Here is a 15,579-nt window from a genome sequence, read left to right on the forward strand (position 1 = left end):
CACTCGAAATGGTTTGGGCAAGGCTTACGAAGATCTCAAAACAGAAGGGATTTGAGTCTAAGGCCTCCCGCTGTAAGGGCAGTGCCAGGTAAAACAGGCAGGCATCTCAACATGCAAGGGCCTTGAGGGAGTCTTGCCCGGAGCGTGGACCACAAAGCCCAGGATGTTGTCTCCAAAAGAACTCAGAGAGGTTGGGAGGAGGCTTGGCCACAACCCTTCTCGAGTATGCATCACAACTCCTGGATGCTTGTTAAGTTGCAAATTCCCGTTGCCCTTCCCATTTCCATCCAATAATGGCAGCAGATAACATTTGCCGAGCACTTACGTGATGCTTGGCACTGTGCTAAGTGATGAGCAAAAAAATCCTTATTTAACTGGGGCACCTACATTTCTTTAAACCCCTATTTTAAAATTAAGGAAACCGAGGCTTACAGAGTGAAGTGATTTGCCCAAGGTCACAGAGCTAGTAAATGATGGGATTTGAGCCAGGCGCCTCCAAAATTTGTACTCTTAACGACAATGCAGTTTTGACTCCTTGAGTCAAAATCTGTTGGGGAATCCAGCCTATGAGTTTGCATTTCTGCAAGCTTGCCAGGTAATTCTAATTCACATGGCAGTATGGAAATAGCTACTACGCCAGAGATTTTCAAGCAAGTCAGCTACATTCCAGACAGGTAGGTGACTTGTTGAAAACGACGATTCTCAAATTTGGCACTTGCTTAGAGAAGAACTCTAATTAATAAATGTAGAAGGAATGAGGGAAATAGAAAATCCTCACAAAGCAAATACCATAGTAATAATTGCTGCAAGATCCACTGGTGGCTACTAATATTAGTAGGTGAAATCTGAAGAAGAAACGAGAGCCTAGGATTGGCTGAGACTGGAGAGGCCATCAGTGATGCTTGCTAGCCCACGTCGACACAGGTGGGACATACCACCCTCGTATCTGCGACAGATTCGCGGGAAAGTGACTCACCCTCCTGGGGGAGACATTTTCTTCCTTATTTTCTTCCCCTTCCCAATTCAGGAATTATTTATCTGGGTCTACTCTGTTAACACAGATAACTTCGATAAATGAGATATATTTGATGTCCTTAGGTGCAGAGCTGTAAGTTTAGACATTCTCAGTAGGAGGTCAGGGCAGACCCCAGGCAATGCTGGGTGCCCAGACAGGGTTCTGGGGTAAAGGGCATGCCAACAAGGAAAATTCAGTGAACCATTTGTCTTGGGCCTTCAGACAGTGGCATGTAAGTTGCATCCAGCAGCCAGGCTAGAGGAGGCTACTGCCTAATCCTACCAGGACAATTGCTTTAGGAGAGAATATCATAATTCGGGAAGGCTTTGCTATGAAATGTTTCTTTTCTTTCATCAAGAGAAAACATGGCAGCAGTCACCATCCAATGTCTGGGACCCTCCCTGCCTAAAAAATCAACCTTTTTTCCACGATCTGCTTCTCAACCCCACACTATCATTCATCCTCTGTGGTTTTGTTTTCTTCTTCCTTCTTGGCAGGAGGGCAAAGATAAAATGTTCCTGATAGAAAAGTTGACCAAGCTGCAGGATGCTGAGAGGCGAGCAAACCCCACCTCGTCCGCCCTGGAACGAAGAGATGTGGAGGTGAGGCCGGAGGCCGCGGTGGGACCCCTGTGACACACACTTGCCTCCCTGTGCAAAGGGCATCAGGGCACCAAAGTCACATAGGAGCCCTTCACTTTCTCTGTTTAAACATGTCTGTATTTTTCATTTAAAAAATAGTGCTCGCTCATTCAACGCTTCCCATGCCAAGCCTTGTTCTGGGTGCTGGGGTTATCGTGGTGAACACGGCAGAGGCTCGGCCCTCACGGCCCTTGCATGTGGAGATGAAAAGTGCCCTGAAATGTCACCCCACTGTATCAGTGTGTCCTTCCAGATCTTTCCCCCAGGCATCTGCGTACATACTGCGTCTGCTAACGTTTTTGTTTATTCATGACAAAAGTGGGGCTACACGATACACGTGGGATCATTACCGACCCCTCCCCGCCCCACACACTTAATAGCTTCGATGTTGTTTCGGTCTGTACGAATTTGAATATTTGTGTTGTTTCCAGGATTCTTTTAAAAGACTAAAAACAGTGTGTCATGAGACATTTCACTCTCTTAAAAAGATTTTACAAATTTCATTCTTACCAAGAGGGTGTTAAGAGATGATTGGAGACTTGCTCTAATTCCGGAGCCCATGCTGGCTTCCTGGGTGTCCTGGAAAATACGGATAAACAGTAACCTCACCTTAAATTATATGCCACAAGTTTTGGAAGTTATGGTCTTATCAGAAGAGACTGCTGTATCTTTTACTATCTGTGTAATTAGCACTATCGCGTGATTTAGGTAACGGGTCTAGAGGCCCGACTCTTAAACCCTTTGAAGGCAGGGGCCATGTCTGTCCCCAGATCTCTCCGAAGTGAATGAAAAATGAGTGGAATCACTGTCCCTATAAAACAAAACATAAAACAAAACAAAACATGTTCGATATTTCTATTTCTATAGCTGATCCTTGTTCTTAATCTGTCACCTCTGAGTTTTATAATCGTGGGGGGCTCACAGATCTTACCAGCTGTGCAACAGGATCAGGGGGCTACATTATTCTCCAGTAATGAGGCTGCCTGTTTTCTTCTTTCTCAGCAGCCAAGCCCTTTGCATGTCAGGGAACATGATGCTGCTCATGGTGAGTAACCAAACTGGCAGTAAAGACCAGATTTATCTAGAGGACGTACCCCAAGACAGAGGGTCAGAATTGCTCATGTATCAGTTGACTCATTCAATTGCAAGAACTGACCCGAACTGGCTTTAACAAAAACCCAAGAATAATTCTTGCTTTTAGAAGCAGGGACTCACAATATGTTACTAGAACCTCGTTTCTTTCTGTTCGATTCTTCTCCTCCATGTTCGCTCCTTTCTCAAATAGGCTCTTCCTAATGACTGTGAGACAGCTTTATCAGCTGCTTCTATCTTCCTAGATCCAAGTCGAGTGGGAAAAAGGGGAGACCCAGAATTCTCACTGATGGGGTGACGGGCCCTTCATGGACCAATGGCTGTGGCCATGTGATGATTTCATCGGCCAGATCTGAGTCACAGTCCTTCTCTATAGATACAGATGGAACCATACAGACCACAGGGACAAAGATTGGGGGAGAGTGCCTTCCCCAAGAAAATCTACAGCTGATGCCAGAAGGGGAATGAACAAACCTGTCTATCTTTTTGGAGACAGCATTTAGTGACGCCATCCAGTGTTGGGAGTTCACGGGGAGCATCGAAGGCACTTAAAAGGAGGGGGCGAGGAACTTAAAAGGAGGGGGCAAGGAAGGCGTGAGAATGAGTGATGTTGAAGACACGGGGCAGCGTGTCTATGCTAACTTCTCTCTTCTGTGTCAAACCCAGATCTGAGATTTAGGCGATCGGTTCAAGAGGGTAATCCAAAGGCCTGATGATGATCGTCGTAGCCAGACACCAATCAAGTAAGGAGAGAAGACGAAAAAGGAACAACTTCTTCCTTGACACCTGGGCCTTTCGGAGCTTTCCAGAGGGGACTTCAGAGCATTTGCCAGGGGTGGAAACTGACCACAGTGTCAATCCGGAAGTAAAATTGGTCACTCTCTGCTGGTACTTCACCCCGAATTGCAGATTTTTCAAGAGAAAATATTTGGGATTTTCTAATAAAAATTCTTGTCCTATTTCAACTAGTTCACAAAAACCTGGGAAGAGCAAACCTGGGAATGATGTATTTTATCTTTAAGACATGTGCACATGGATTATTGGTCCTTAGAAATCTCTCCTCCCGGATCTCCCAGACCTGGCAAAGGTTTGGAAACTGGCACTGAGACTAGTCCAGCCTGACTAAAACTGTCATCCTCAGCCTGCGCCATGACACCTCTGGATTGTGGAACTTGCATTTGTTCATGACTCTGATCTAAAGGCATCCCATGTTACCCAGACGCGAAATATAACCAGCGGTCTCATCTGAACTTTACTGCATATTGAGTCCATGAGTCTCTGGGGTCGGACTGGGATTGGGAGGTGTGTGGACTGGGACTCTGCCCCGTGAGGTTCTATAAGTGACCGGCAAAGTCTTACACTGAACCAAACATGAGACCAATGATGATGTGTAGAATATAGATGTATATGAGTGTGGAAAGAATATATATGTGTGTAATACACACACAAGGCATGTGACTGTACTTAAAACTGAAGGGTCCAGCAGAAAGGTACAATTACCAAATTACTCAGGGGGGAGAAGTCTCCTTTTTGAGTAATCACTGTCACAGAACCAAATTGGAACTGAATTTATAAAACATGTAAGATACATTCGAAATGCAAATATCCAGTGTGTTCGGTCATTGACTCGTTTTTTCATTCGCTCGTTTATTCATTAATTCATTGCATCAACTGAATTAATTTCTTTCGGTATCATCTTTGCTAGCGGTCCCTAGCAGTGTTCATTCATTTATTCATTCAGCAAATACATGCCAAATGGTGACCAAGATGGTGAACAAGACACAGTCTCTGCCCTCATGTGCTTATTATCGTCTAGCAGATTTAGACAGGAACTTAATAATTAACCAATAATTGATTTAAATTGTGACAAGTGCTTAAAGGAGAAGCCCAGAGGACTATGGGATACAGCTTGTCTGTGGGGGTCAATGAAAGCTGTGCATGGAATTGGCGTACGAAGTGATTATTCCCCCCGTTTCATTTTAATGCTGTTCGTGCATCTTTGGCTCTTACATGGAAATCTGAATGCCCTCTGAAAGCATCATTTTTGCTTACTTACCATACGCTAAGGGCTTCGATCCTCATTCACCTCCATCTTGTCTCCGCTTTTCTGTACAGCCCCTGCTTCTCCTGGAAGTGTAAACACAATGGAAAGATGTAGTCTGTAGGTCTCACACACACATTGGGATACGAGGCTGCTTTTAACACTTGGTCTTGAGATGGGAGATGCATGAGTTTCCTGGGCCTGCCATAACCAAATACCATGGACTGAGTGGTTTCAACGACACAAATTCATTTTCTCAGCCTGGAGACTGGAAGCTCAAGGTCACGGAATTGCTGTCCACAGTTTCATTCTGAGGACTCTCTCCTTGACTTGCAGATGGCCACCTGCTCACCATGTCCTCACGTGGTCGTCCCCTGCGCATGTACATCCTGGTGTAGCTTTACGTGTTCAAATATCATCTACAGGGACGCCAGTCACATTGGATTAGGACCCACCCTAGTGGCTTAATTTTAACTTATTCACCAGTTTAAAGGCCATATCTCCAAATACAGTTCCATTCTGAGGTACTGAGGGTTCAGACTTCAGCATATGAATTTGGGGTCACCACAACTCAGCCCCTAACAGGGGTGAGCTCTCCCCTAGCCCTGTCAGGGACTTTCATGAGGCATCAGGGCTCTCGAGGCTGGCTGCCCCCAGAAACACACAGGGCTCTGTCCACCAGCAGCCATGCCCAGGCCCCACTCCAGATCGACTAAACCAGGCATCCATGCCTCCTCTTTCATGCTCCCTAGATGGTTTCATTGGGAAGCCAGGGCTGAGAACTACTGAGCTAGAACCTAGAGTAGTCTTTTCCAAACTTGTCTGACCGTGAAAGCCACTGAGGCACTTTTTAAACAGGCAAATGGTGAGCTCAGAATATTGTGTCAGGATCTTCAGGGGACAGTCCCCATCCTCCTCTCCAAACCCTTATTTTAATTAGTTCAAAATGATAAAAGTAACGCCTTCCAACAATCACTTGAAAGATGGATAACCCCTGCAGTTTTAAGTCTAAAAAAGGATAGGCTCTTTTGAATTTCTGCAGGATCTGATCCTTCAAGTGGCTGCAGTGAATGGCCCAGTTCATTTCTTATGAGGTTATCGAAACGATTTTATGTGAAGTTCGAATTTAAAAGGAGTGGCTAAAACAGCGTAGACTGGCATATGTTTTTATAACCTCTGAATCGAAGACAGGTGGTCAGAATTGAGCTCATTGATAGGAATTTTCTCTGTGTAGTAGCCCTTAACTTATCTCTAACTTCTGAGAGAGCTGATCTTTTCCATAGCGCTTCTTGTGTGATCAGCTGTGACACAGACCACTGAGGAGAGTTCAGGTGTGGAGCAGAGGGGCCCTCTGTTTTCCTCGTGATTGCACCTGCCCGATGCGAGTAGTGCCTTACATCTGTGCAGTGTAACTCTCCGCCTGGTGCTTTTCCCACCTGAATCACCTGGGGCTCTTGTTATAGAGCAGATTCTAATGTGTGAGGTTGGGACGGGGGCCCGTGAGTCTGTATTTCTATCTAGTGCTGTGGGTCCGAGGACCGTGTCGTGAGGAGTATGATTTTAGAGCACCTCCACATTTTTCGTCTTATTTTATAACAGTACTGTTACACCCTTAACGTATTTTTCAAAAACGCTTCCACTTGTATCATTTCAACCTCGTAACATTATCGCTGACGATAAATGCGAATAATCGTGATCTCCATCTGATAGATGATGAAGACAGGCAGACACAGGGTAAGCGATTTATCTGTCTTATAGCTAGTTTGTGGCAGAATCGAGGACTTTGGGTTTTCTCTGGCTCAGCGTTTCTCAGACTTGTGCATGTATTAGAACCGCCTGGAGGGTTTGCTGAAACAGGTCCCGAGCCCTACCCACAGCTTCAGAATCAGTAGTTCCGGGACGGGCTCTGACGACTTGCGTTTCTAACAAGTTCCCCTTATGTCCATGTTGAGAATGTCTGGGACAGCATCTTTTGAGAACCTCTGCGCCTAGCTGCTATCCAGCCTCTTCTTAACATTTAATGTGCTGCAGATTGCTAGATTTTGAGCATAATTTAAACTTAGGTAGTAGAGCACGTAAAGTCATTAAGTCTTCAGTATTTTTGATCGAAGAAATCAAACCACCTCACCCTACAGTAACCATCACGCCACGCTAAGGGTTTGAGTAGATGTTTGGAAACACTTTGTAAGCTCACACCCTCCCTTACCTCAGAGCTGTGATTTACTGTCCTGTTGAAGCATTATTCTCACTTTAGGGAAAATGGTAGGTATAATTTTCTTAGAAATTTGCATCTAATAAAAATAGAATATTTATGTCTCGGTGAAATCGTCAAAACAGAATTGCAGACACCGGTCTCCAAATAAGAAAATGAGTATTGTTTAATCAAATAAGGATCGGATTCCTCAAGCCTTCTGAGGTGGCCTTCGATGTCTGCAACATCCTGAGAGCAGAGATGCAGTCCAATGAACAGCACGGGATCTTTATCTGTATTGTCTGTCTTGGAAAAGAATGCTATCTTGGCTTTGGATGGCCCCTTCATGCTGCCGAATGCTGAATCACTTATTCACGCTCCCTAATTTTCATCTCACTTTAGATCTTTATCTCGTTTCCTTAAGGAAGTTTCCACTGATTATCTCATAATTCATTCCCTTAACATTTATTGAGCATCTACCATGTGACAGGCACTGTGATAGTTATGGACAGGACATGATGCTAAGCAGGGGTTTAGGGTGTGGGCTTTGGAACTGTATCATCTGGGCCTGAATCCTTATGCTATTACTGTTGTGTGAGTTTAGGCGAGTTACTTTGTGCTTTGATTTCCTGCAATATAAAATGGGATCGTAACAGTACCTACCTTGTGGTGTTGCACAAAAAAACACATGAAAAGAATGTGAAAGTGTCTAATACATGGTAGGCAGTGAATAAATGTTACTAACAAGCATTTTACATGTACTTTCATTTATTTGTAACCACCTTCTGGGGTGGTACTAATACTGCCCGTTTTACAGATGACTTAGATAACTTACCCAAGGTCATACAGATGGTAAATTGTTTTATCAGGAAATGAGATTTAGCTTTCTCTGATCCCAAGTGCTGTTTCTAAGCCCTATACTAAGCCTTTCAAATAAGTGCTTAAAAGTAGTACCTATTAACATCTTTCTTCATCCAAATTCTCCATCTTCGAGGCCTCTTTAGCATAGGATCTAAATCTTTAATTAGGTTTGGCTGAGTCAAGAGCAAAATGTATTTGGGACAAAGGTCAAGAGGCAGCAAACTGGCTCTCGAGGCTTCACACAGCAGAAGGGATATCGCCTCTACTGCCCCCAAGAGAATTCCTTCCTTCTTGGTTGATGTGCAGTCTCCGAAGCTATGTCAAAGCGGGGAGTTCAGTCCAGATTTTTGGGGGGTCACTTTCTCCTGTTAGTCATAACACGGGATAGAAGTACATGCGGTTTGTTTATTTATTTTTGAAGTACATGCAGTTTAGGTATCTGTTCCATTCATTGAATAAATCGTCTTACTGTTAATTTTAAAATTCAAGAAAATGTCTTTGTCAATGTTGATTGAAAATGTCCCAAGCCCCATCTACTGCCAATACCAACCATAGCAAAAAATCGGTTTGCTTCCCGCTGCCATCTAGCTGTGTGGACTGGTGGTCTGCCCGCTGAGTGTGAGGCTGGTGACTCACTGGGACTCAGGAGCGAAATCATGACTCAGCTGTACAGCCTGTGATCAAGGCTGCGGGAGGGCAGCTGCGGAGAAAGACAGCTATGCAATTTTTTCAAGACTCACCTTCATTTTAAACGTTGCTATTGATAAGACCCCCGGAAGCTCATGTGGGAAGGAGCTGGAAATCAAGGGCTTTCTAAAGGCAGAGGAGTGGTTAGGAGCAGGGGTTCAGATCTACCTGGATCCGAATCTCAATCGCACCAAGGAATTCGAGACCTTGAGTAAGTGACTTTAACTTTGCAGTGCCTCAGCTTCCTCATCAGTAAAAAGAGAATACCAACTCTGTAAGATTTTTGTGAGTTAAGAAAACACGTTAAATCCCTAAAGTTCCAGGCAAATAGTAAATAAGAAATTTACTTATCACGAGATCAGACTCTGCTATGTCACCAGCTACGTTATTTCTGAGGAAGACCCTTTCCTTCCACAGGTTCTGGTGTTCTCATTTGCAAAGTGAGGACAAGCTAGATGTCCTTAGAAGTTTCTTCCAGTTCTAATCGTGTATGATCATCCGTCGTAGAGTAGCCTGAAAGAATGTTACTCTGCTCCCTAGTGGTCTGTGGCTCTTCCTCCGAGATAACACGAGCCATCCCTCAGGCCGGTGTCCAGACTCTCCTGCCATTTTTGTTGCTCCGCGCTGAAGCTGGTCAGTGGACTGAGACAGCGGCTCCCCTAAATTCCTTGTATCTTAGGATACGCTGCTTGGCACACAGTTTTCCCTTACTGCTCCTTTTAATGATTTTATTAGTATGGTCACAAGCTTGGCGTCTATCGTATATTGATAACATAGCCGAGTACAAATATTTTAAATAAGTGAATTACATAAATGTGTCAAGTTTTAAAAATGTCAACACTGAGTGATCATGCATTTCCCATGCATTTGCGTCTGTACCCCCCAAACTGCATCACTCAACCTGTGCTTCTTCTCACCGGGTCTCGGTGCAATGCCTCGGCTAGGGCCGGGCAGGGCTGTGCCTTTCTGCAGACCCAGATTTTCAAGAGCAGTGGCGTGGAGCTCGGGCAGTCCACGGAGCATGGTGGAAACACTGGGCTCTGCTCTGGCTCAGGTAAAAAAGCAATTACTGAGTATTGCTTGTGTGGGTCACCTGATCCCCCAGGGCGTGGGCTAACGCAATGGGTATCCCTGCATGAGGCCGGCAGGCAGTTTCTGTCCCCATGGGTTTCTTCCCTGGGGAAAAGTCTAGAACTGAGACTGGCAGTCTTCCAACATGCTGTCAGTGATGTAGCCAGAATGAAGATGGGATTCATAGTAACTTTTTTCATCAAAAGTATTAACAGTCCAAGCAATAACCTGAATGTCTTTAGCTGACCACTTCTTCAAGTAGTCCCTGGGGAAAGAGGAAAAAGCAAGCCTGTTAGAATAATGGCCAACTGGCCCAGGACAGGATGACAGTCACTAAGGATGGTAATCACTGAGCAGTAACAGGTGCTCAGAAAGGGCCTCTTAACCGCCTCCGCACTGCAGTCAGAAGGAATGTCCCAGAACGCAGCGTGAGAACCTCCTCTGCATTGTTCCAGCTTATTAAAACACTTTGGTGGCTCCTGAAAGACCAGACCCCCGGAAAAATGTCACACGGGAGGACGCACCTGGCTTGCCCCACCTGTCTCTCTGGCCTCATCTTTTATCACGTGCTCCCTTTCCTTTCTGTGCTGCAGAAAACTGCTTTTCAGTTCCTTGCAAGAACCAAGCTTCTCCTGCCACACGCCCTTGCATGTATTTCTCCCTGACTTGGGTCTGCATCCCCCGCCCCCCTCAATCCCTACATACCCTTCAGATCTTCGTTTAGTTGTCACTTCCTTGGGGATGTTTTCTCCTACACCCCATTAGGTCAATTATAATTGTACACTGTTCTCTCCGACACAGCATTTATCTTAGCTGTAATTTTGTTTATTGGATTTTTATTTAATTGGCCACTATCTCTTCCACTTCACTCCACACTCCATGGGGACAGACCATGGCCTTGTTTCTCTACCACAGCACCTTCGGCTTCTTAATACAGTACCTTGCGATACTACTGTAGGCATATACCAAAATACTTACTGAATCGAATGCATGCATGCCTGAAATAATACGAAACTTAAAAAATTAGAATCGGCTAAAACGCAGCTATAAAATTGCCAAAAGAAAAATTCCGAGGTTGCCAGGTTAGGGAACAAAAAGTTTCTTGCAAACCATGGAGCAGAGCCCATGATGTATGGGGGAGGGGGGGCGGTGGGGGGGGAGGAAAGATGGGAGAAATGAGGTGGGCACCCCAGGACGCCTTCACTGTGGCTCTGCCCTGGATCCTAGGTTGGTTTTCAAAGACAGCCAATCGGAAGGAAATGTAATCTTTCTGATCACAATTTGGCTGCATTTTTTTTTTTCTTTAAAATGCACTAAACACCAGTGCATTTGATCAACTTGTTTTGGAAACAGTAAAATATGCCTGAACCCTTCCCACGTAAGAAGACAGTGGCATCCAGCTTACTAAAAGCATGTGGGCGCCGCGGGTGGGAACTAATCCAGGTTGTCCACTGTTAACCCTTTCCAAGAACGACACAATCAGGAAATGTGTCAGGAGGAAATAATAATAAAAACACGCTTCCGACTTACGGGGACACAAAATCCTTCTGTATGAGGAAAGCTGAAATTCCACACAGGTACCACAAAATATTATGCAGGCTCCAATCGAGCAAAATGTCCAGTACCACAAAAACTGAATGTTTCCATACAGCATTAAAGCGTGGTTTCCCATCTCCTGTATGGCTAAGGCTCCAAGGTCTGTGAGTTAAAGCCGTCACCACATTCTGATCTGTCTGTCGCATCTGAAAAGGAATTTTGGAAAATAAAATAATTTTCTTATCTTAAGTCTAATATCTCTCATTTGTTCTTTAGATTTAGCCAATGTACTCGTCAGAAGAGAAAAGAGAGGGAAAAAAGTGGGCGCTGGGGCTGGGAAGTGGGCAAAGGAGAAATGGGGGGATGAGGATGGAATTCTTCCGGTCTGTTTTCTATGCTCCTCTGGAGAGTCTATCACCCATTTTAAAGGCGTCCGTGGTCAAGTAAGTTTGGGAAACACTGATTCAAATGCCTGAAAGTCCCAAGACCTTCTTCATCCCGATGGCCATTCAGACCTGGGTAGGCTGCTCTCCCACCGTAAAACCTGAAATACATGCTCTGTTGGGCGCTGCTGAACGCTACAGAACCAACTCATTATTTTGGAAACTGGTAAGTTAAGGAAAAGATTGAGCATTTATTTGCTTATTGGGTAACTAAATAGTAAATGAGTTTCTTTTTATAGAAGTCGTCTAGCTAATACACGAAGAAATGAGAGAATTAAGTATTAACATTTTGCAACCCCCAGTAAAGGGACAGAGCTGGCCACTGGCATCAATAGCAGCTGTTAACGATGACAAAAGAGCTAACCAGACGCTGTGTGCCTCCTGACGGAAGAAAACTCTCACCCATGAAGTTATCTCGCCAAGAATAATTGAACCTAATCCGATCAAGCCTTTAGCTGTCCTACCAATTTACAGGAAATATACAGAGGAGAAGAATGTGTTAAATTGAGAAATAAGCAAAATCTAGACTTAGGTAAACTCTACAAAATAACTTGGTTTCTTCAATAAATACATCACAAGGAAGGTAGGAAAGAGAATATGCAGGTTTTAAGATTTAAAATGATAACATGCAGTCTTTGCTTGGGTCCTGATTCAAATGAGTTAATCTATAAAAAAAAAAACACCATGTATGCTATTTCTGAGAAAAATAAAAATGTATATATAATTGTATATTTGATAATCTTATGGACTTACTGTTAATGGTTTTGGATGAAATAATGATGTTGTGGCTATGTTTTTTTAAAAGAATCACTTTTTCAAGATATTTAATATAATTTTTGTGGATGAAATGGTATGATATCTGGGATTTGCTTCAAAATAACACCGGGGAAGATAAATGGGGCTATGAAAGAAATGGTGGATCTTGGTTAATGAGGCTCACTGTCCTACTATCTACTTTTATGCATATTTAAAAATCTCCCACATTCAGAGTGAATTTTTAAAGGTATATTCTGCTGTGACTTAGTGAGATGGAGAGCTACATACATACTTCTTTCTGTTTCGAGGACATTTACCAAAGTCATCTCAATGAGCCTATAAGGAGCATAAAAAAGGGAGCTGAAGAGGAATCAAGGTATTTAAAGATGGGGTGAGTACATTCCCTTCTAAATGTCTCTTGTTAATTTAAAAGAGGAGTTTCTGAACAGGTTCAGTTCGATTCCTTATGCTTACTTACGCCATTGCTATTATCACCACCAACTAACATAATATTATGTACAACAAAAATCCTGAATTTTACCTTATAGATAACTTCTGGCAAGAAGGAGCAGACAATACTATTATTGTATAGTTGAGGAAACTCCATATATATTTTCTTTAGAGCATCGGTAGCCTGTAAAACAGAGATTCACGTATTTTAAAACTATTAAAATGTAACAGTCTTAGGCAATAATTATTACATACTGAGTATAACCCTATCAAACAAATCAGAAGTTTCCTAATACACGGGGACGTTGAAGAGATGGAATCCATTATCCACCGGGAGACGTTTTAAGCTCACACATGTAGCAGCAAAGGAGAAAGCTGAGGTGCTGCTGCTTTACCATCTTGCTGAGGGCCTCATCCTTTTTGTCACATTTCTGGAAAGTATGGCAGACTGCTGGCCAGTGGAGGCTAGAAGCACAACTTAAAAATCTTTTCCTTATGCCCTAGTATAGCCGCCGGGGAGAAGGCTTTTTTTATACCCGCTGCTCTATCCCACTCTGCATTTCCTGGCTGGAGCATGAGCCAGCCAGCCTTGGAACTACAGAGGGGAGATTTCCTCAGGCCAGTGCTCTAAGAGGAAACGTTATGGATCTGAAGGCAGAAGCGATGGGACAAGGGAGGAAATGGGAAGAGCTGGAAGTCTCCTGACTCTTCCCCTGGTGAGCAGAAATTCCTTTCTGTAGTAGTCCAGCTAATAAATGAAGAAGAAATGATAGAATTAAATCACTGACGTTGTGTAACTTCTAGTGAATTAACCGAATGTAATGCTGCTACGTCATAACTCTTGAAATATTGCTAATTTTTGGAAAGTCCCACATACCTATAACGGAATATAAGCAACAAAATGCATTCCGAAAAACAAAAAAGAACACAGAAATGACTCTTGTCATGTTTCCCTTCACTAACTAGTATGAGGGATTGTGAGCTATAGAGCCAAAATGATTTTCTGGCCGTATGAACTATGGAACGCACTGCGTGTACCTCTTCACCTACATTATTTATTTAATTCTCATGACAACTCTATGTGGTAGTTTCTTTAATTATTCCCACTCTGCTCATGAGGAAACTAAAGTTGATTAAGGTAGAGGTTATGCTGTAGTGAGTGACAGTCTTAATTACGGTCTGCTGGACCCTGAAGCCCATGACCTTGGCTCCTGTGTTCTACTGTCTCCAATTTGCTGCCAACACTTGTTCCTTTATAGGACATTCTGGTGAATTAGATCACTATGTTCTACCCAGTCTTGCCCAAACCACCTGTGAACATCCAACCGGAAAGCTTAAATAGCTAGATTTTTAAAAAAGATTTTATCTCCCTTCCGCCCACGTATTCTAAGAGAGTAAGTATAAAGGTCAGTACATCGTATAAAGGTCAGTACATCGTGGGTAAAACGCAGGACCTATCAAGGTTCCCAGAAGTGGGCCACATTATCAACAAAACTTGAAGTGCTCATTAAAAATACATGTTCCTTGACCTCACCACCCCAGACATTTCCAGAATGGCCCAGAAATCCCTATTTTTAAATAAGCCTTCCTGGTCTGTGTCAGTACAGACCAACTGAAAAACCTAGAAGTATACAATTATCAATTAGCTAATACTAAATTAGCCAGCGCATTCAAAATTAGAGGTGTTTATGGTACTAAAGTTAAAAACACACTGAGGCTCACATTTCAGGTTTTAACATCTGGTTTCAACTATATCCTGGGATTAATTAAAAAAAAAAAAAAATCAACATCATCGGAATTCTCAACCCACAGATGGCCATTACTGATACTAACTGCTGGGTGGAAAATACCCGAGTTGTCCAAATGTGGACGAAAGTCTTTGTCCTTGTAAAGCAGGTTATAAGAGAACAAATGTAACCTGAACTGTATTTCCCCAGTGATTTCCATTGCAATAATGTTTTTATGAGTACAAGTTCTAAAATCTTATTTAGCAATGTCGTACATATTTGAAGAAATTATATTAATTTTCTGATACAAGTATAACAAATCAAAGAATAAAAAAACTATACATAAGGGATAGAAATCATACGGAAGAGATAAATCTATGTAAAAGATAAATATCTATTAGGTATCAGAAGCTCTAAATAAAGGAGTTCTCTTTAAGTTTAGTCCATAGTTGTCGATCTAAGACCCTTATCGGCCAGATGCAACTGGTCTTGTGTCCAACTTCTGAGTTGTTTTTTATGAGGAAACTGGATGGTGTGTTCGAAAAGTGCCTTTTTTAACTGTTTATTTTATTTAATATCTTTGGCAAATGCTTTCTGCAAATAAGAGAAACCTGACTCTTCTATCTTTAGCTAGTTGTAGGATATCGGGAGTTGGGAAAAGGTTCCATCGAAGGTAAAAAGGTTTAAAAGGTTCTGTAATTTACTGTTTCCTTTAACATGTGGATTTTCGCATCGTTCACGTCCACTAAGCAAAAAAAAAAAATTTGTAAAAATAATTTAAGAATAGATAACAAAATACATAGTTAATTTTGGAAATGACTAGCATTTAAAGATGTCTTTTGAAAAAAGGGAAGTGTGCGGTACAAACTGTACCTTATTTGCATGGCCCTTGACATCAAAGAAGATCGTGAGGTTATGGTTCAGGCTCTCTGCAACGGCTTCTCTCAGGGTAGGGATCTTTTCATTAGGGAAATCATTCCTGTAAGAGAGGGTAGAGGCATAATACGTGGTAGGAAAAAGAATCCAAGTCTAGTGGAACAGACATTCGATAAGTATCTCTCAACTAAA

General features: G+C 42.9%; 2 protein-coding genes and 1 long non-coding RNA gene across 5 annotated transcripts in view; 1 reads left to right on the plus strand and 2 right to left on the minus strand.

Moving 5' to 3' along the window:
- TMC5 (transmembrane channel like 5) overlaps positions 1–4,288 on the plus strand; it is a 58,862-nt gene extending 54,574 nt beyond the window's left edge. Inside the window, exons 19-21 of one of the 2 annotated variants that reach the window (XM_025046125.1) lie at positions 1,513–1,617; positions 2,659–2,701; positions 3,415–3,461. In XM_025046125.1, coding sequence (XP_024901893.1) covers positions 1,513–1,617; positions 2,659–2,701; positions 3,415–3,461 — 195 coding nt within the window. Of the gene's footprint in view, positions 1–1,512; positions 1,618–2,658; positions 2,702–3,414 lie in introns of both variants that reach the window. The other variant, XM_015588590.2, reaches the window with a different exon arrangement.
- LOC112479127 overlaps positions 1–5,294 on the minus strand; it is a 7,119-nt gene extending 1,825 nt beyond the window's left edge. The window contains exons 1-2 of the long non-coding RNA XR_003046056.1: positions 4,805–5,294; positions 2,167–2,235 (exon numbers count right to left, since the gene is read on the minus strand). This is a non-coding gene — a long non-coding RNA (uncharacterized LOC112479127). The remainder of the gene's footprint in view (positions 1–2,166; positions 2,236–4,804) is intronic.
- Positions 5,295–7,730: 2,436 nt separating this feature from the next.
- GDE1 (glycerophosphodiester phosphodiesterase 1) overlaps positions 7,731–15,579 on the minus strand; it is a 13,109-nt gene continuing 5,260 nt past the window's right edge. For both annotated transcript variants that reach the window (XM_006910919.3, XM_025046087.1), the window contains exons 3-6: positions 15,385–15,490; positions 12,876–12,968; positions 11,130–11,341; positions 7,731–9,864 (exon numbers count right to left, since the gene is read on the minus strand). In XM_006910919.3, coding sequence (XP_006910981.2) covers positions 9,717–9,864; positions 11,130–11,341; positions 12,876–12,968; positions 15,385–15,490 — 559 coding nt within the window. In that variant the 3' untranslated portion in view covers positions 7,731–9,716. The remainder of the gene's footprint in view (positions 9,865–11,129; positions 11,342–12,875; positions 12,969–15,384; positions 15,491–15,579) is intronic.

This window comes from Pteropus alecto, unplaced genomic scaffold, assembly GCF_000325575.1.
Source record: "Pteropus alecto unplaced genomic scaffold, ASM32557v1 scaffold34, whole genome shotgun sequence".
Classification (NCBI taxonomy): domain Eukaryota; kingdom Metazoa; phylum Chordata; class Mammalia; order Chiroptera; family Pteropodidae; genus Pteropus; species Pteropus alecto.